Raw genomic sequence first — 19,446 nt, 5'->3', positions numbered from 1 at the left:
TACTCCTGTTGTTGTAGCACCGGCAATCCCTAAACACAAGAATCCGCCATCGACCCCTCTGATTCGAAAGGCTATCTTCAAGGCTCCGCGGTAATTTCCTCTTGGAAGTATGCTGGATTTAGTTTCGTCGGATTCGGAGTTCTCGAAGGCTGTCGAGGCAGTGACAGGCGAAATGGAGGAACGAGACAGTCAAATGCGCATTCTAGAGCTCTTCCGGTCTGTGACACCATCGTCTGCAGCTGCTCCAGTAGCCAATGCTGTCCTGGCTCTTGGATGGGTAGAATCGCACAGTAGGATCTCGTTGTGGGCCATTGTCCAGCTTGGTTGAAGGAGCCGGCGATAACATAGATAAGTGGTTTAACGAGAGCGCTTGAATAAGCTCGTTGAAACCGTACGCTTCCTTCGATCCGCAATGAAGAAGCGGGGCTTGTTCTCCGTACTCTTTTCGCAAACGGGCTACTGTATCACAGGTGCGCAAACCAGGCTCTCCTAGTAGCAGAGCTCACTAAGCACATAGCGTCATCTGCACCATGATACTGATATTGGCAACCATGATTGTCAGAGCTTACCAGGGGGTAAAAAACATCGCTGCACAGTATGCACATCTCCATTACAGTGTTTGCTCAGATTTTTATTGATTTACTCGCTGTGCACAGGCTCGAGCTTCTGTGCGTGCCTTTCTCAGTAAACCACCAATAACAGCGATTGACTGAGATGATTTCGTCATGGCCCCACTGCGAGCACGGCTTGAAGTTCGTATCCGTCATAGACTGATAAGTTTAACGGTCAACAGGTCACAGTGATGTCAAGGATTACTCTGAACCTCGAGAAGCAAGCGTTTCATGGACCTAGTCCCCACCACTCGCAAGCGGAAGGTTTTGTTATGTCCACACGCAATCATGCTATGTGCGCACCCTCAGGGGGAGTTGTCGTGTTCAGCCCATTGCGATCACATCCTGTCTCCTCCGCAGCGCGCGTCGAGTCGAGCAGTCGTGCGCGGTCTATTGTATCTCCAGTGCGAACAATCACCTTCGCAGTGAATCTATCAATCTCCACTACTCGGCCTCGCTTGAGCACGATATACTCCGATCACCCGTAGTCCTAGTGTAGTCCAGTGAGTGACCATGTCAACTGGCCTCCGGCGCTTCAACCTCGAATGCCGACCAACGAAATATTGCAGACATTGTGTGACTTACATCCCAACGATTTTCTACCTAGTCTGCTACGACGGAGTTACCATTGTGTGTACTAATTCCTCACAGACAGGACACCTGTTGAGCAGGCTGATAAATACAAGATTAATGTGCTTGGGACAACGTTCTATGGGGTATATATATAATGATATACAACGAAAGTAATATTCAAAGCACTTTTCCGCAAGAAAACAGTATCTGTGTCGGTTGACGTCACGGTCATGAAGTGGTTCCAGCATTGACTCAATTGGTCATGAGAGCTCGCATATAAATGGGATGATCATCCTCTACTTTGTAAAGCCAAAAGGGACCTATGATGTGAAAGAGCTTATGAGTATAAGGGTACATGATGGACACATGTTGCATACCAACAGGATCGCCTGTGAAAGTAGAACTTGTACAGCCTCAAATTGAAAGCTAACTATTAGGTGCTTACCACGATCGTGATGAATTCCTGTCCACGTTCCTATTACTCCAAACGCACTGGCGATGCCGCCGATTTGCACCCCTTCGGAACTGAATATTATGGTAAAATGTGTATCATAAGCATTTGGACATTGCAACACCCTACGACTTACCTCCATTGAATGTGCGAATTAGCAATAGATGCCTGGGGTAACTCGATTCATTTCGGGTTCGTATCTTGTGGAATGAGTAATAATAACGGGGCTTACAAATCGCCATCGTACTACGCCACCTTCCGACATGGCTACAGACCCAATGACAGTCACCTCGTTACCCTGTATGCCCCAAGATGATCCAGTGAAATACAAGGTCGGGTAGTGCCTATGCGAGGAATCAGGGAGGCGGTCGAGTATGTAGACTTCTGGTATTGCCTGAGCGTCTATAAGCCTCAACTTGAGCTCAACAAGGCGCGCAACTTCTTCAAAATTTGAAGTGTCAAAGTAGGTACCATCTTGTTGTCCGCGTCCTCTGTTTCCATACTGCACAATGTATGAATATCAGGGTAAGTCTCACAAAGGAAATCATTACATTGAATGCTGATGAACGTATGAATGAACGTAAGAACTCGAGTTACAAGTATACTCACCGAACAAGTCTCTGGCAAGTACGGTTAGATACATGAGTGCTGCGAATGGCAAGGTAAACAAGAGCCATACCGATAATCCATGAAGCAGACATATCTCCTCCAGTGACCTTCAATACCAGCCCAATCACCTGTTGCCAGTGCTGTGGTGCCGGGTGCTGAATATGCTCGAGTAGCTTCGAGCCCATAACGCGGCCTTGTATCCGGCCAATCATTTGGACGGTCAGAAAGGTTCATAGATACAACGTTGATAATTGACTCTATGTGAGTCCAATCCACTTCTCCTGTTGTGACGTTGAATGGGCCCCAGTCATTGTCTTGATGGTAATTCCGTAGGTCATAAACCTGACAGCGACTCCTCATCCGTATCGATTTTAATCTTTCCTTCCCTTCGACGTCATCGTCGTCGTACTCGTCCAACGTCAGTGCAAGGTATGCTCGCAGGCGAGCCAACGGTTGGTTACCCTCTTGTGAGAAGAGTAATGGAGAGCGAAGCATGTTTGTGGACTGCAACACTTCAACAACCCACAATAAATTGGGGGACGAAACTGCGTTCATATCCCCATGTAACAGGAGCTGCGCTGCGCGCCACAGAAATGAAAGTTTCGATGGCAGCCAAGAGTTCCTCAAGGGTTGAACTTGTGCGACAGGCGATTGATTGCGCCTCCATTCGCCGGTGTAGCTCCTTCCTCCAGTTGAATTGACCATCTTCCAGAAATGTGGATGAGATATGCAGAGGGTCATCGAAGGGAAAGAGAAGGAATAATTGACGCCAAAGATATTGATCTGGGCTCCCAGCAACTAGGCGGCGTGCTTTCCGACAGGTCTGTGAGAACGACGCAACGTCGCGAGGATGGCAAAGTGTAAGAGCGTGTTCAATTATCTCTGACGGTATTTTGAAAACGTGACTTAGTGGCATTGTCGCTGCCATAATATTGTCACGATACGCTGATATGATGTGGTGAAGAGTGATGAAGTACCAGTGGGAATACGTACTTACAGCCTTTCTATATACGCTTACTTATGAAATTTAGGCGTGGTTTCGGCCCGTGGGCCCCAGCTGTGCATGTGAGCTCGCGGGTGAGTCACTCGTACGTACCTTATCGATACCCCAAGCTAGGCCTCAGCAGGTTACACTGAGTCATAGTACTAGTGGTATACAGCTGTTTACGGAATCCTTCTGACAACAAATTGGCCCCGTTTTGACAAGTTCCGACTCCGCGTATCTGAGGTATGCAGTAAGTGATTAATCGACTCATACACTCTTTGTCGTTTCCCCCGACGGTGTCGTATACATAGTCACCTTGTACTTGGTCAAACAAAGACACTCGATCGTAAATTAAGTGAAGATACGCGTATGAAACTTGTATGAAAATATGCTTTAGTGCCATTGCTCTGTTTGTACATATTTGCGAGGACCTCGCGTACTGTGCGGTAGATACTTGGTTTGTATGTACTCCTACTCAGATCGAAAGTTATGCATCGTCTCCTCATATATTCGCTTTTTGTTTGCTCCAGTCTTGCTTTCCAATTTCCCTTCAGCATTCCTCTTTTCAAGTCAAAAGACTCTGCCGACCTAGAACAGGCTCACATTTCTCCAAGAATAGCCATCATTGGCGCAGGCGCGGGAGGCTCCTCAGCTGCATTCTGGATATCTAAAGCGAAGAAAAGATTCGGAATCGACTGTTGAAATTGACCTGTATGAGCGTTCAGATTACATCGGAGGTCGTAAGTTTCTAGTTTCTTGTCTGTCGAGCAGTGCTTATCCTTATTGACTAATTCGGCCTGCAGGCAGCATCGTAGTATATCCTTACAATGATACTACGTTTGCTCCATTGGAACTAGGAGCTTCTATATTTGTCGACGCAAACAAGAATCTAATGAGAGCTTCCAAGGAATTCAACTTGACTCTGACAGCTTTCGAAGATGACGATTCGAACACTGGTATTTGGGATGGCCAGAATTTCGTGCTTGTGGTGAGCTGCTTTTGATACAAATTTGCCCATCAAACTTTATGCGGCATCAAAGATGGAAAGCGGCAGCTATTTGAAAAGCTGGTGGGCAACCTTGAAGGTGTTATGGAGGTATGGCTACACCGCACCCACTAGAACGAAAGCTATGTAAGTTTATTTCGCTCGTTTAATGTCCGGGATTTATTGGGAATACAGTGTTCAGTCAGTGATCGACCGTTTCCTCGGCTTCTACACCCCCGAGTCTCCTCGCTGGGATGATATATCAGTGTTCTCAGAGAGGTTCCAGTGGGTGTCCATGACTAACCAAACCGCCTCGGATTTTTTGGAAGGTAATGGCGTTGCCCCGCTCTTTGCACGAGAGCTTGTTGAGGCAGCGACGCGTGTCAACTACGGGCAGGTGTGTCATACTTTCCAAATAGTTTACTGCAATATCAGTCAATTGATGCTGCATCAGAACGTGGACAAGATCCACGCCCTCGGAGGTGCCGCTTCAATGGCAGCATCTGGTGCATCTGGTGTCGTAACAGGAAATTTCCGCATATTCGAGCAATTTCTTGAGAATTCGACAGCAAATGTCTTTTTGAACACGAATGTTGGAGTTTCTTCCTCTTAAATATTGTGTTTGACCACTGACAATATACCAGGTCAAGGAGATCAAACGGAAATCTGGCACTTCTTTGTGGACTGTCTACACATCGGCTGGTTCCCAGATATACCAAGGAGTTATCCTTGCTGCGCCTTTCCACCAGACTGATATTATCCTGCCGTCCGATCTGGCTGAATTAATCCCTCCGCAACCATATGTGAATTTGCACGTCACTTTGCTGACGACACGTTCCGAACACCCCAGACCGGAGTACTTTGGCCTCACCTCTAATGCTCAGGTGCCACCAACAATTCTGACTACTTACGAAGGTGCTCGAGCGGGTGGGGTGGAGCCCGAGTTTAATTCAATTTCTTACCACGGAAGGTTCGTAAGGTGGACGGAGCAGCAGGAGACGCAGTGACAGACCCTGAGTCGACCGTGAAAATTTTCTCCGAAGATCGCGTCACCGATGAATGGCTCGAGACAGTGTTTGGTAATGTCAGTTGGGTATATAGGAAATTGGTAAGTCATTACTGTTTACATGGGCAAGTTGAGATGCTAACAACTTGATCAGTGGCAGGCATACCCTGTGTTGCCTCCTACATCAGAATTTCCTCCTGTCAAGCTCGACCAAGGCTTTTACTACGTGAATGCTTTCGAGCCGTATGTTTGGAATGACGCTGTTTCTTTTTACTTTCATCCTGACATCAACCTTGGCCTAGGTTCATCTCGACTATGGAAACCGAGACACTAGCCTCGCGTAACGTCGTCGATCTACTCTTGCATGAAGAATTTGGAACTGGTATTTGTGGTGCTCTGCTCTCAGGAACCGAGAACGCGACCCAAACCGCAGCGCCAGCTGACTTTGTGCTCGGCTGGGATTGTTAGATTGTCCATGCGCTGATGGATATACTACCAGGATGGGATATATTTTTATTTTTATCCACCAGTGTTATAAGGTGCTAGCTGACGTACATAACTTGCTGCACAATAGATTTGTAGGGAATTGTACACTACCAATTTGATACTCCCTCTTCTCGTGGGTGTCATAGCCAAATGAGTACAGAAGGGAACCAACCCATCGTCACGTGACAGATGCAATCGGACCAGGACCAGTTTGAGATGATGGGGCTATCTTGTTGAACCAGGTTACCAGCCCCCAGTAAGTACTGATAAGCCGTTACATGGAGGTCTACCATTGGCCGCCTGCGTGACTTTGAGGTTTCAAAGAACCTTGGGAAGGTGGGACATTCGACCTCCCAGCCTGTGCACGATAAAGACAATAATATTTGAAGTCGCAAATTGCAAGTGTGTGCTACTACGACGTGTACAAATTATTTGGGGGTGACGTGAGGCATGAGATTCGTTCGTCATAGGGTCAACGACCTCAGATGCGGCAATTAGTGGCGTCAAAAGGGATAAAGCGAGTGCATACAATGCTTGTGATAAAAACGATAGGTGAAAGTAGATCAGGGATGTTCACTCAGTGAATAATCCAAGACAATGCCCATATCCTCATGCAACTACGGAGATTCTGTCCCCGGCCCGCCCTGACAGTACTTCCAGCTCAACGGACTTCTCATATTTATCCTCGTCACAAATGTGCAAATTGTCGTGAACCTGCAAATTGCGCATTGAAATTTCTTGCGAAAGAGCTTGTTGGCTGCGTCCAACAGCACAGGTGATCGTGTCGAGCGTTGATTCACGTGTATTTGAGGAGGCCATAGGGTTCGGCTCCATAACGTCACGCCATATTTCGATGTAGTCATTCGCGTATTCACCGATCTGTGTTATCTTGTTAGGTTGAAGGAACATTCAAGAGTATATCCATGCCTACCTCGACCTCGTCGAGACCGAGTGTCTCGTTCCCGGCTGTTACGCGTATATGGAGGCCAGGGATTGTGTCGACATAATGGACAATCAGGGCAGTGACAACGAATGTATATAAGCATGTCGCGAGGACATAGGCAAACTGAATATAAAGCTGCTTCCAATTGTGGTCGACCCAGCCGCCAATGACACTCGTGTTGACGCCGTCTAGGCTGATAACGGCCTCAGTAGCAAAAAATGCGTTCGTCATGAGACCCAGGATCCCGCCAATAGCGTGCTCGGCAAAAAGATCAAGTGAATCGTCTATTGCGAGAAGAAATTTTACTGAGGGTTGCGTCAACATCCGCCCTCCAGAGTGATTCAGTAGTCTCACATTTAGTTGCGAAGTTACACACAGCGCCGGTGAAAATGCCCATAAGAACTGCCGCCCAGGGCTTGATGTATCCTGAAGCAGGCGTTGCCGCAACTAGAGCAGCAATGGTTCCTGAACAGAATCCGACCATACTATACTTCCGCGCCAGGCGGTAGTCAATGAGGCACCAAACAATACCGCCAAACGCGGCAGCGATCATAGAGTTCCACATGGCCATGACGGCGCGCAAGTTTGCACCGAAAGCGCTCCCACCGTTAAAACCTAGCCAGCCAAACCAGAGGATAAAGGTGCCCAGGTTGACCATGGAGATATTGTGTGGCCTGAAGTTCTGGAGCTCCTTGTCCTGTCTGCGGCCAAGCACCCAGGCATAGGCAAGACCTCCTACTCCACTTCCGATTTCTACGGGACCTCCACCTTGTAAATCACAAAATATCAGAAAAACTGGACGGCAGTGAGGAAGGACTAATTAACCTGCAAAATCAAGAACACCGAATTTATAACCCCAGCCGTTTACGTTCCACGCCCAGCAAGCAAGAGGGCAATAAACTAAGGTCATCCAAAAGAATGTGACGACCATGGCTGGGAGTACCCGACCTCGCTCGGCGATCCCACCCACCAGTATTCCCACTGTGACGCATGCGAATTCCATTTGATATATTGCGTACAATAGCGCAGGAATTAGAGGAGAACCGGGAGAGGGTTCGCCGAGGACGTTTATCAGGCCAAAGTTCGCCAAGTTGCCCATGAATCCGTTGGTTGCAGTTGGCGAAAATGCCAAGGAATAACCCCAGAAGTACCACTGAAAGATACAGACTGCATTGCTAGCAGAAACTGCCCAGATAAGCGACAATGCGGACTTTCTTCTGGATAATCCAGAATACAGAAAAGCTGGATATAACGTGAGCATGAGTGAGCGGATATAACCGAAGGTAAAAGAGAGAAAAATATGCGAACCGAGACCAGGTATCATGAAAAATACCATGGCAGATGCCACAATAATGAAAGAGACATCTCCACCATCGAACCTGTGAGACATGAGAGAATATTGGGTTCGAAGACTTGTTGACAGAATCGCTATTGCCTCACGCTGTGTCACCATGTCCTGTAGGTAGCGCGAGATGACGAGCTCTGTGTCAGTACTAGTGTCTCTGCTAAGTAGTCGCCATTGTGGACGCACTCTTTTTCAGGATAGAATTGGACACTTTGATGATACTCGTTAGTACCATCGCGCTGACAGTAGACGCTTAGTGAACTGCTTGGAGAGCCACGAATGGGTATTCCTCCAGGACCACAACCCAAGAATTAATTTATACTCACAGCGTAACCTTGCATGCACATATCTAGTCTAAATTTCGTTGCCGAGGAAAAATAACGGGTGACGCAGCGTGTGAGCAGCGGTGATCACGATCTCCAGCCAGGGAAATGCGGGGATGAGCTATTGAAATCCGACGTGGCAGATCGCAGCTGATGAATTGTGATCACTGCTCACCAGGCTGCGGCATGCCGCCACCAAAAACAACAAGGGTACGTGTCACAACGTGATTGCAATGTATAGTAGTACACAGAACGGTGTCGTGGCACGGTGGATGTGGCAGCATACATAAAAGTGTGATGAAGCTCAACTAGGTGATATCCATCAATACAATCCCAAACATAATGGAGCAATATGTTTGCATGCATGCCTGGCCAATCTTGATCGATAGGCTCCCAGGCCATCGCTACAGGCTGTCACTTACAGGGCGAAACATTCGGATTGGGCATTCGTTCCATCATCAATCATGTTAATTGGTCATGGCGTCAGAGCTGTCAAAGTTCTCCAGTCAGGCTGGCTGCCATGCCCTCGTGCTGTTAATCACCTGGTACATTCTTTGCACAGACCCACTGCGTCAGCTCCTCCGTATGAACTTCAGGAAAATCACAAGGTGAGATTACTAGGTTCTGACAATGTAAAATGTACCGACCTGTCATCCAACCTTGTCTTCTTTCTTTTCCTTTGAGGAGTCCACCTAGAGTCTTGATAACCAATGAATTGGGAATGTTGCCATTGCTACCATCCGTTGGCATCACGGCGGCAGAGATCGTCATATTGTCTGAACCGAAGCGAAGACAGTCTAATTATTAGTCAGATAATAAATAGTAAAAACCAACCAGCTAGTAAGATTTTGACAGCAACTTCACAGCCATAGCTTTCATATCATGAATCTTACAGCTGTTTGCAAAAAGGTTGACAGTAGCGACATTTTGAGAAAAGAACAAAACAAATAAATAATAGATTAATAACCACATACATCACAAATTGACCATCATGTATCGGAAAATCAGTCACGACTAGCCGCAATTAATCTTCACAAGCATCAACACCTTGCACTCGAAGACATTCTTGCTTGCGTTGGAGATTCGGAATGCACGTTCTGGCGGATCCTCAAGCTCTGGCGCGAAACGGGAGGCATACATTGGGTCAAGCGTTTGCAAGTATATGCGCGTGTTATTTGACCCTATGTATGTGGCTATTATTTATTTGTTTTGTTCTTTCTCAAAATGTCGCTACTGTCAACCTTTTTGCAAACAGCTGTAAAGCTTCAAATTCAATTGTTTCAATCCACTCATGAAGTCAAACAATATTCATGTGATTACCTCGGTATGCTACGCAGAAAAATGCCGGGAATTTCAAGTATATAATTTGCAGAGACACCTCAGCGCTCAGCTACGAGTCGATTTTCAATGCATCCGGAGTCCAAGGTTGTTATTAACGCCTACCGCGGAGCCTGCCGCCATGCATGCTTCTGACACGAGGCACGGGTGTCGGCACGGTGATCATGCCAATCAACCTCTACAACAAAAACTCTCACCAGGGTCAAGACAGTGGCATTGCTCGGGCTCACGAATCTAATCTAAGCTGCCAGTGAGCAAGTTTTTACAATGAGATTTTTATACACGATGCAACTTGAACATCTGCTATTGAGCCTTGATGAGCCTTGGTTATTTTCCCGCTTCCTGTGACACGACCAGACGGCGACAAGAATACAAGCTTCGTCGGTCCTTTCCTACACCCTACTATCTTTCTGGCTTTTGTCCTTGTCTCCGTATCATTTGCTTCGCGATAGGATTACATTCATAGGTTTGCCGCTGTCCCAAGTCGAGACACGTCAACCGTCGACTAACCTACTTTTCCTTTTGCTGAGTCAAGTTAATATCCTTTTTTCGTGAATGACAGAGTTGCCTTGGAGAAGACCCAGAAGACTTGAAAGCTCCTCCCTGAGTCCCACGAATACTACACGGTGTTCGATTAACTAGATCTGCGTAAACGATGAACATGTATGTGCTGCCGCCTGGGAATTGACACGAGACAATCTGATGTTCTCGGGACTATTGTATACCTGGGCAACAACATTTACAGGGCTGTATCGATATATCTGTCAGCGACTCAGGTCTGGCTTCAGCTATGAGAAGAACACTTTCGCTTTGAGTGTTGACACCTGTCAATGCGCTTGGCTTATAGTAGCTTCTAGTGCGCTCCTAGCCTCTCACCCTGCATGTATTGTTCCCGGAACGTCGTATTCTTTGAATTTTGTAAGTTATGACTGCCGCATCGCAGGGATGTGCGTGTCCCGAACTTCTTGCCACTCGACAACCTCGCACTAAGCCACAGTCACGGTCTGACCATGAAGTTAGCAGCATGTATGTTTTAAGTCCCAACAGGCCCCCCTGTGGATGAATGAGCATCTGACTTCTTCACCCAAGTCCAATGTGTTCTCAGGATTTTTTATCGAGGCCCACCCAATTCCCTCAAACCAGGTACACCATCTTCGCCAAACTAGTCACGAAAGTTCAAGTTAATGTAGTTGTGGAATGTATCGTTCCTTACTAAAATTATGACGAGTCATGACACATCACGACCCTATGAGCAATCGAAGAAGTGAATGTATAGAGTAGTATTGGATACACCAGTAGAATGCTCGTACGTGGTTTTGATGGCCCGAAAGCCTACTCCACGTGATTTACATCTTTATGTGGCTTCAGCTTCATGATCGGGGAGCAAGGTACCAATCTTGGTTTCTCAGGGCTACAATTTGAATATGCTCGTAGGGACGGCCCGCTAGCTACCATCTCTGAGCGGTGAGTTCACATATCCCAACTTGTGGGGTATCAACAAACCTATGTGCAGACTATTCAGCACGACCTTAGCCTCTAGTAATACATGCACTGATTTCTTGATATCTGTCATAATTAGATGCTACAATGCAAAGGTCAGTCCTCACACCAAGCGCAGACCCTCCAAGGCCAATGGATCCTTCCCCTCCAGCGCCTCCCCGCGCATGATTCCATGTACGAATGCCTCCCCAATCAAGGCATACGCCCCGCCCTCAACCTCCCTCACCACAAACGGCACCGCTGCTCCTGGCACTACCACCACCTCATCGCCAACCCTCGCACCTTGATGTGCAATCCCAAGATCTCCCTCCTCTGTGCTGAACACTCGCCTCGCAGAACACATCCACGAGAACGCTCCCGCAAAACTGTGCGTCGCCTCCAGTCGGGCCTTATCTCCTGCCGCCACAGCCACCCTCGTCGCGTCCAGCAGCTCCCGTAAAGGCATTGTACCATCCCATGCTGCTATGAAGTCAACCACTGCAGCATGGACGTCGGAGTGGCGGTATTCCGACGGAGCAGACCGTATGCCTATAGTGTAATCCGCGGACAATAAAAAATCGCGCACGGCATCGGATGTGAGGGTAGGTTCAGGTGGAGATTCTCCGTCAGGGAAATGATCAGCAGCGTGGGCGGAAGCGCGGGAAGCAGTGTCAAGAGCGCGGACAATGAGGTAGGTGATCCATTGGTTAAATGAAGTGCCAAGGCGGGCAGGCGCGGGGTGCTGCTGATCAGCGAGGTCAGCAATGAGGATGCGCCATAGTGCCTCTGATGCTGCTGGGGTCGCAGATTTGGTGAGACGTAGAGCTGGATCAGCGAGCAAGCGGAAGAAACGTGTCATGCGCTCAAGGGAACATATCTCTTCCCCTGTCTCCGACGTACGGAAAATGCGGCCCAGTCGTGTGGCCGCAGGGAGGTATAACTCTTTTTTATTAGGGGAGATAGTGGGTCGGGTAGGTAGAGTGCTGGTGAATACACCTGCAGAAAAAGGGCACTGTCCACGGATTGCGAGTGGTGGGGGGCTCGGTGGAACGCTAAAATCCGGCACCCACGAGGGGATGGGACGAGGTGGAGGATATGAGCGGGCTTCCACCATAGAGAGGACAGAGTACCCTGCCCGACCCTCGATCAAGTGTGCACTGCACTCAGTATAGACTTGTTCAACAGATTTAGTGTAATCCACATTGAACACGCTGAGTTCCACCATTGGGGATTCCAATGACGACCTATCCGATATGCCAAATAGGGCAAAGATCTTGTCACGCTGGTCGGTAACTTGGTAGGTGCGACTCAGGGCAAGGTGGGTCTCAAGCTGCCAGAGCTTGCCGCGGTGACAGTGCTCCCGCGCAAGTAGTATCATGGGGATTGAACCGATGATAATGGTGGATTTTCCTCGCGACGATTTGAAGTAAAAGGTCCAGCGGCGGACCACGTCAAAGAGCCGCGCAGCATTTTGCAGCAGACCCCAGGGGATACGGGTTGGTCCACTATAGACCTCAATGGTACTGGCGAGAACAGTTTCTTGGATGATCCAACATCGTTGGAACCATGTTTGGATAAAGAAATCACCGATGGAAAGCCAGTCACTTCTGGAGGCGGGAGGGGTCATCTCACGCAGTGTAGCGACAGCAGCATCCTCATAGTCTGACACACTTTCAGACTGCTGCTCCCTAATACAGGGCAGCCGCTCCATGAATCGAATGGTATCTGCGTAGTCTCCTGGTGGCTCTCCAAGCCAGACTACCACCGTACGTGCAGAGCGAAAGATGCGGCCCATCATGTTGACCTGGGCGCTGCGTTCTTGCAGATCCTGTTGATTAATGCAAATCGCATCGATCCAGATGAGCGTTTCCTGGCGAAGCTGCTCCAAACGAAGTAAGCCATCTCGAAGGTTGGCAGTTACGTTGAGCTTCATCCCATTGCAGTTGATAGACCCTCCAAACTCTGAATCAACTCCGGATGTCGCACTTGATTTTTTCCCCAGATGCCAGGTATAGGACAGCGCATCATAAACGGGGTTATTGTCGAGGTTGACCTCGATGAGGTCGTATTGTAAGGTGGAAACGAATTTGCGAATTCGGAGAAGCCTGATGGAGCTGCTGGTGGATAGAGATTGATAACAAAACTGCGTGGACATCGTGACTGGTGAGCTGGCAGATCCAGCGGTTCTTAGACTGTCTTCCTTCTTTAAGACTCTTGAGATAAGACGGACCTTTAACCTTAGATGAACTATCCTGCCGATTGGGAAACCAAACAGAAAATAGCTGTTTTGGATGGATTTGAGGGAATTTCAAGCTGCACATTGCATTGTTGTGTCATGTGTTCCACCATCTCAACGGGACTCCAGGAGAAGGGACACGTCACGAGCTTGAACTACTTGCTTGAACATGTACTAGCAGTAGTACCGGACTCGTAAGGAATGACTATACACCATGATAGTGCACATGCAGCTGAGAACTAGAATCATATGTGCCGAGCATGAATACAAGTGCAAGTGCGATCTACTCACCCGTGGCTGCGGTCAATTTCGTAGTCAACATTGGACGACAAACTGGCGGGCCCAAGTTGGCTGATCGTGACACTAGAGATCTTGGAGGAAGTCAAGCGAGTATTCAAGCAGCATCAATATGATACCTCGAGCTTCAAGACTGGCACACGCTGGAGACCAGTGATTCTGGCGAATACTTACTTATAAGGGTGACCGTTGCAGTGCAAGAGTGGAGAGCAATAATGACAATAACAAATACGTGTGCCTAGATGTAAATAACTCCAGTCTAGTTGTGTGCATCACAATCCATCTATTGCACCTGCACCTTCGTTCCCTTCGCATCCGCGTCCGCCTTCGCAGCATCTGCCTTCTTCCCTGCCATCGCATCCAACGCGCCCCACAGACTCCCGCTCATCTCCCGCGCCATTGCCTGCCTATCCTCCTCCAACAGCCGTTCAAACTCGTCCTTGTGCGTCGCAATGTACAACTGCTCCTCTTTATACTGCCGCTGGGCCTCAAGGCGTTTCTGCTCGAGGTATGTCAAAGGGACAGACGCGCGCGAGGACTGCAGAGTAGTAGAGTCAGTCGTGGCACGTAAAGAGGGCGAGAACAAATTGACTTCACTGGGGCCACCGAACATGCCACTCAGCGTAAACCCGCCTTTGGATAATCCACGCGCCTTGCTCTTCCACTCCTCGATATGCTTTCGCTTTGCTTCTGCCTCCTTCTCCGCGTATTCGATAGGAATATCTTTTCCAGTATACGCTTCGAGGATGGGTCGCACGTCAGGAGATTTGTAAATTGCAATGGCTATACGGGAAAATTCGATCAAGGTTTACTGAAAAGAGTCAAAAGTGTGAACATACACTCCAAGAAAGGGATCATGGCAATCAAGCCCTTGTCTCCGGGTGCACCAGTCCATTTTGGGATGATGATGGCGTTTTCGGGATGTGAGCTTACATGTTCCGGATGCGTATCAAGGAGAATGACTTTCGAGAGGTCACGATTGAGATAAGAAAGGTCCTGGGAGAAGACAAGGTTTTAATGAATAGTCGACGATAGAGATAAAGTAGAAGTTTAACAGATGATGAGAGTTACCTTGACGATTTTACCGTCCACTGATCGTGTAGCTTCGCGGAACAGTTTATAAGTGATGAAGAAATTATATGGGTCAAGTTTCTCAATTATGGGCATGGCGGTCTGTTGGTTTTGAGCGTCGACTCTTGTCGTAATGGGGATAATACGTACATAATGGTGCTGGGTTGTAAATATCACAATTTCGTAGAACTGGGACAGGTAGGCAAGGAAATAATCAACGCCAGGGCGTTTGGCTGTCCGCCATCCTTGCTGTCGCTGAAGAGAGATATCATCAGCGATGCCCATAACTTGAACGAGCCGACCTACATCCCAAGTTGACGTGATAATGAGATCATCCATGGACAGCAGGAGGGTGTACGGTTTTTGATGAGGAGCTGGAAGAGGTGGTGGGAGTAGTTCTGGCCATTGGGGTTTGTTGAAGTACTGTTGACGTGATCAATAAATTTATGAGCTAGTGTGCTATGGGATTAGCTGTGTCACGTACATCGAACAGCTCCCAAAACCTCGACTTCGTTCGATCCCACCTTCCTGACGGAGCCTCCTCCACCGTCTTTTTGGAAATTAATAAGCGCTGAACGAGGATTCCAACTATAGACGCACCTGCTTTCGTTCTTTTAACTCATCCGTTTCCCAATCTCTACCGAGATACACGACTTGCACACCGAGAGCAACTGCGAGCACACCAAGAGATAGACGTCCTAAAAACCGTCTCTTTCGCTCTATACTCGAAAGCGAGTCCTTGGATGATTTTGCACCGGTGCGCTGAGTCTTTTCTGGTTCTGGTTCCGCAGGTTGGAAGTCAAGGCTTGGGAGTGACGTCGGAGGCGGAGGAAGGGGATTTTGAGGAGGTGATGGAGGTGGCGTTGAAAAGTGACGGAGTGCTGGGAGAGCGCGTCGTTGAGCTGCGCCGCGCACGATCACTGAAAACATTCCACTAGCAAGGACGTGAAGTGCTTTTTAGCTGGCACTTTGCAGAAGCGAATGAATGTCACTGTTTGGTTAGGTTTGGTAGACGCCCGCGGGAATTCAATCACTTTGAACGCCTCGTTTTAAATCTTGTCCAGCATCACGAGCATGAAAGCGATTGACTAGGCGATTTCCTTGCACGTTGTTGGAAGCTTTGCTTTGACTGCGAAACGTCACTTTGAGGAAAGTTTATTCCAGCATGTATTTCTCTTTAATTATTAAACGCCAGAGCTCTTGTGTCTGTCGCTGGCCCTGAGGCTGGAATGCCTCGAGCAAGCGCCGAATTTTCATTTTTGGGGCATTAATGAAGAACACTGATATCGGAGGCGCTATATCATAGACGAGGCTCTGCGCGCAAGTTGAGACTAGAAGGTACGACACTTAGGTGTTAATCCCCACACCATTTGCAAGCTCGCCGTAAGTAGCAGCGGCAACTGGTATGTCATACGGTATTCACCTATTGAATGTGTCATTTGACCTTCATATCCAGCTGAAGGACTAGAAAAAAACTACATATGGGCTCTGCTACTAGGAATACACATTTATATCATCCCTCGCCGTTTACGTCTCTTGTAAGTTAACAAATAAAAATTTCACAGATCATTCACAAGATTATGCCCGCCGCTTCGCTCAGTAGCACCAGCAGTCGGTCCTAACCATCATGTAAGCCAGAATCGAGCCCAAATAGTATGGATTAGTACCTTCTCTTCTGCTGAATCTGCAAACATCCGCCATTCGACGCCATCGACAAAGCGCAGAGCAAACGAGTAGGGGATTGCTTCTAGTTCCTCGAAGCCCTCGTACCATTCCGCAAGCGAATCGATCTGTCCGTCCAGAGGGAGGACGTCGAGGGGTTTAACAACCTCCTGGACATTCATGAAACTCGAACGAGATGGGAATGAATTAAGCTCACCCTTGGATTTCCGTATAGCAGCATCTTGGATTCTGCATGGCCCAGTTCAAATTTGTAATATCGCCTCTTCCACGCAAGCATGTTGGGTGGTTGTACCGTGACCCAACCTACCATCCTATCTGCCGTGCTGGCGGAGAATACTTCTTCGTTCATGCGAGCAACTCTCATGCGTCTCCCTTCCACCGACCTTCTACGCTCTTCCTCCTTCTCACTGCATTGGGATTCGGCGCGCTGCATCTGCTCTGCTCGCCACCGCTCCATTTCCTTCGTGTATTGTAGCCTCCGCTCTTTCTCTAGCTGTTTTCTCTCTCGTAGCTCTTGCAATCGCTGTTCTTCTATTTCTCTTTCCTCTCTCTCCAGTCTCGCTTTTCTTAGCGCCGCAGCCCGCAGCTCCTCTTGCAACACTGCCTTCCTTTCCTCTTCTTCCTCACGCTCTAGGCGTTCTTGCTCCAGTTTCTCACGTCGTTTCGTCTCTTGGCGTTCGTGTTCTTCCCTCAACATAGCTTCTTTTTCCAGCTCGGATTGGTGCTGCGCAGCTAATCTACGGCGCGCTTTCTCTTCGGGCGTCAACGGTATGATAGGAGGTGAATACGCCTTGGCAGGGATCCGTGGGGGTATTTTCTGGATGACGGGGATTGGCTGCGAGGCAGGCTGCGGTGGCCGCGCTAGGACGTTAAGATCGACATCGAACAGAAGGGGTTTCTCGTTAATGTATTCTTCTCCTAGGAAAGGTCGCTGCGTAGACGTCGATGCCCGCTTGTGATCTTTGGGAGGAGGTGGCGGTGGTGCATCAACAACAGGATCATGAATGTAGGGCTCGACATGCGTATTTTGATTCTTGCGACGTAGTGCAAAGAGCTGAGTGAGGAAGCTGCCCTTGCGGTTGTGTACGGGAGAGGTGTTCATGGTGCTGGTCTGTTAGTGTAGATTGAATGAGTGGGGTATCTTGCAGATGAGATGGTATCGTTAGATGATGATAGTAAGAAAACAAGAGATGTGGAGACGGTTGTACGCCCAGTTGCCAGACAATGCGCACGCCTATAGGCTATCGCAATTATTTGTCCCATATGTGGTTGCAGGTGGTTGCTAATAGCTATTCTTTCCTATTGTGCCCAGGCCTGATCCCCATCTGGCAATTACGCGGTAGTGGGCGTCTTCTCACTGTAAAACTTTAGGGCCTGGACAGCTGCCGTTTGTTTCTCAGTTTGTTTCTCAGTTTGTTTCTGTATGTGGCGTGGCACTTGTGACATAACAGTGACCAACAGTGACCTTTGTGTGACGGTCTCAAATGCCCACTCATACCTCCCTTTACCGCTGCTATGGCAAAGAAAAAGACTACTGTACCTTCAGCAAACAATGCCGGGACTTTAGCAGTTGCTCGCTGGACTGTCGAAGAGACATCCCGCCTTCTCGAATACCTCATAGCTCACTGTGCTGAAGGTGGAGATGGGACAGGATTCAAACAGTCTACTTTTACTGGCGCATCAACTCATTTGCAGGAGCCGCCAGATGGTGTTTCGAAGGAAAACCATGTAGGGGGATCTGGCAGGGACTGGCAATCATGCAAGAACAAGTGGTTAAATGTACGTTCTCTGCTCATGCTAGATTATATTCTGATTGTAATTTGCACAGTGCAAAAAAAAATATGCTGCTATTATCGATATCAAATCTCAATCAGGCTTTTCATGGGATGATGAACTTGGTGCGAATATTGGTCCTGCTGATGCCGCTCGTTGGATGGCATTTGCAAAGGTGCGCTTCAGTTATGATATGAGAGGGGTACTGATATGATTATGAGTTTGCAGACACGTCCTGATACCAAACCATTTCACAACAAGGGCTGGGAACACTTCCACGAGATGGATGAACTCATGTGCACACAACGCCCTCGCGGTACCAACGCCTTCCATGCTGGACATGAGACGTTCGAGTCTGAACAAGCACCCCCTGACGATGACCAGGCCAACGGAAACAATACTCAACCTGTTGTGGAAGATGAGGTAGAGCGGTTAGTTGATGAGTATGTCAAGGACCAGGAGCAAGTAGCAGGAATGGTCAGTGACAAAGGGAAAACGGTTGCTGAGAGAGAGGTAGTGGCTGAGGACGACAACGAAGACGATATTATTCCTTGGGAGGTGACTCCTGTCAGAACCACGGTCAAGCGCAAGTTCATATCTACCCGGTCTTCAACACCCTCCCTCACTGCCTCTGGATCTGGTACTACAAGCTCTGGTCCACCATCAAAATGCCGTCAGTTTAGCGGATCAGCAGGGGCACTCTACGCAATCAATGACCAATTTTCAGCATTCAGCGACATCTTCCGAGCCTCGTCGCAATCACACACTTCAAGCCCATCTATTATACTGTCACCTCAGCGCAAACAGGTGGCCATGCGACACGCACAGGAGCTAGAAAAGCATCTTGACGATGATAGTATGTGTTACGGCGAACCGTAGGTCGACTAGGATGGGCTCGACGATAGACACTCGATAAGAGTGACGTCTAAAGCCGGGTCGTTAACCTCACAAATGTAAGGGTCTTTCTAAGACAAGTTGGAGAGAGTGTCTCCGACTCGAATATCGATATCAGACGCTTAAAGATTGGGGGTCTTTAAGCGAGGGATGTTCTGGGTAAAACCTAGTAGATTAAAGTGAGGACTATCTAAGTACAAGACCTGCTTATATAGGTAGGGCCTACTTTAGGGTAGGTTCGTAGACGTCATCAAGACGAGTCAGAGATAAGAGAAATGACGTCATCAAGACGAGTCAGAGATAAGAGAATTGGTCAGCTAACGATGGCGTGGAGCGGTCGCGCTGTAATACATGTGAC

At 48.3% G+C, this 19,446-nt stretch overlaps 6 protein-coding genes across 6 annotated transcripts; 1 reads left to right on the top strand and 5 right to left on the bottom strand.

Annotated features, from left to right (window-relative positions):
* Positions 1 to 1,436: 1,436 nt before the first annotated feature.
* On the bottom strand, positions 1,437 to 3,160 carry BJ212DRAFT_1443654 (uncharacterized protein; the record flags this gene model as incomplete). The annotated part of the gene is made up of 6 exons (XM_041337863.1): positions 1,437 to 1,504; positions 1,630 to 1,709; positions 1,772 to 1,803; positions 1,868 to 2,126; positions 2,315 to 2,756; positions 2,791 to 3,160. 6 exons carry the CDS (start codon positions 3,158 to 3,160, stop codon positions 1,437 to 1,439), a joined length of 1,251 nt encoding a protein of 416 aa, XP_041198800.1.
* A 518-nt stretch (positions 3,161 to 3,678) lies between these two features.
* BJ212DRAFT_1314694 (Prenylcysteine lyase-domain-containing protein) lies at positions 3,679 to 5,901 on the top strand. Its single transcript, XM_041334129.1, has 10 exons — positions 3,679 to 3,926; positions 3,955 to 3,969; positions 4,033 to 4,217; positions 4,270 to 4,361; positions 4,410 to 4,611; positions 4,669 to 4,806; positions 4,859 to 5,146; positions 5,185 to 5,322; positions 5,375 to 5,463; positions 5,523 to 5,901. The coding sequence occupies exons 1-10, from the start codon at positions 3,719 to 3,721 to the stop codon at positions 5,686 to 5,688; spliced, it is 1,521 nt and encodes a 506-aa protein (XP_041198799.1). The 5' UTR covers positions 3,679 to 3,718; the 3' UTR covers positions 5,689 to 5,901.
* Positions 5,902 to 6,315: 414 nt separating this feature from the next.
* BJ212DRAFT_1260233 (ammonium transporter AmtB-like domain-containing protein) lies at positions 6,316 to 8,039 on the bottom strand (the record flags this gene model as incomplete). The annotated part of the gene is made up of 5 exons (XM_041330098.1): positions 6,316 to 6,585; positions 6,638 to 6,954; positions 7,004 to 7,417; positions 7,475 to 7,891; positions 7,958 to 8,039. 5 exons carry the CDS (start codon positions 8,037 to 8,039, stop codon positions 6,316 to 6,318), a joined length of 1,500 nt encoding a protein of 499 aa, XP_041198798.1.
* A 2,962-nt stretch (positions 8,040 to 11,001) lies between these two features.
* On the bottom strand, positions 11,002 to 13,703 carry BJ212DRAFT_281055 (heterokaryon incompatibility protein-domain-containing protein). Its single transcript, XM_041342816.1, has 2 exons — positions 13,365 to 13,703; positions 11,002 to 13,302 (listed from the first exon to the last, which is right to left on the bottom strand). The coding sequence occupies exon 2, from the start codon at positions 13,287 to 13,289 to the stop codon at positions 11,259 to 11,261; it is 2,031 nt and encodes a 676-aa protein (XP_041198797.1). The 5' UTR covers positions 13,290 to 13,302; positions 13,365 to 13,703; the 3' UTR covers positions 11,002 to 11,258.
* Positions 13,704 to 13,868: 165 nt separating this feature from the next.
* On the bottom strand, positions 13,869 to 15,784 carry BJ212DRAFT_1452971 (HAD-like domain-containing protein). The gene is made up of 7 exons (XM_041338842.1): positions 15,339 to 15,784; positions 15,223 to 15,288; positions 15,045 to 15,161; positions 14,889 to 14,993; positions 14,739 to 14,840; positions 14,507 to 14,663; positions 13,869 to 14,450 (listed from the first exon to the last, which is right to left on the bottom strand). The coding sequence occupies exons 1-7, from the start codon at positions 15,666 to 15,668 to the stop codon at positions 13,951 to 13,953; spliced, it is 1,377 nt and encodes a 458-aa protein (XP_041198796.1). The 5' UTR covers positions 15,669 to 15,784; the 3' UTR covers positions 13,869 to 13,950.
* A 524-nt stretch (positions 15,785 to 16,308) lies between these two features.
* Positions 16,309 to 17,523, bottom strand: BJ212DRAFT_1294958 (uncharacterized protein; the record flags this gene model as incomplete). Its single annotated transcript, XM_041332274.1, has 3 exons — positions 16,309 to 16,356; positions 16,406 to 16,570; positions 16,618 to 17,523. The coding sequence occupies 3 exons, from the start codon at positions 17,521 to 17,523 to the stop codon at positions 16,309 to 16,311; spliced, it is 1,119 nt and encodes a 372-aa protein (XP_041198795.1).
* Positions 17,524 to 19,446: the final 1,923 nt, after the last annotated feature.

Source organism: Suillus subaureus, assembly GCF_016647635.1.
Source record: "Suillus subaureus strain MN1 chromosome Unknown BJ212scaffold_2, whole genome shotgun sequence".
NCBI classification, from domain to species: Eukaryota; Fungi; Basidiomycota; class Agaricomycetes; order Boletales; family Suillaceae; genus Suillus; species Suillus subaureus.
The sequence above is the reverse complement of the archived record's forward strand: the minus strand, read 5'-3'. Positions and strand labels throughout refer to the sequence as shown.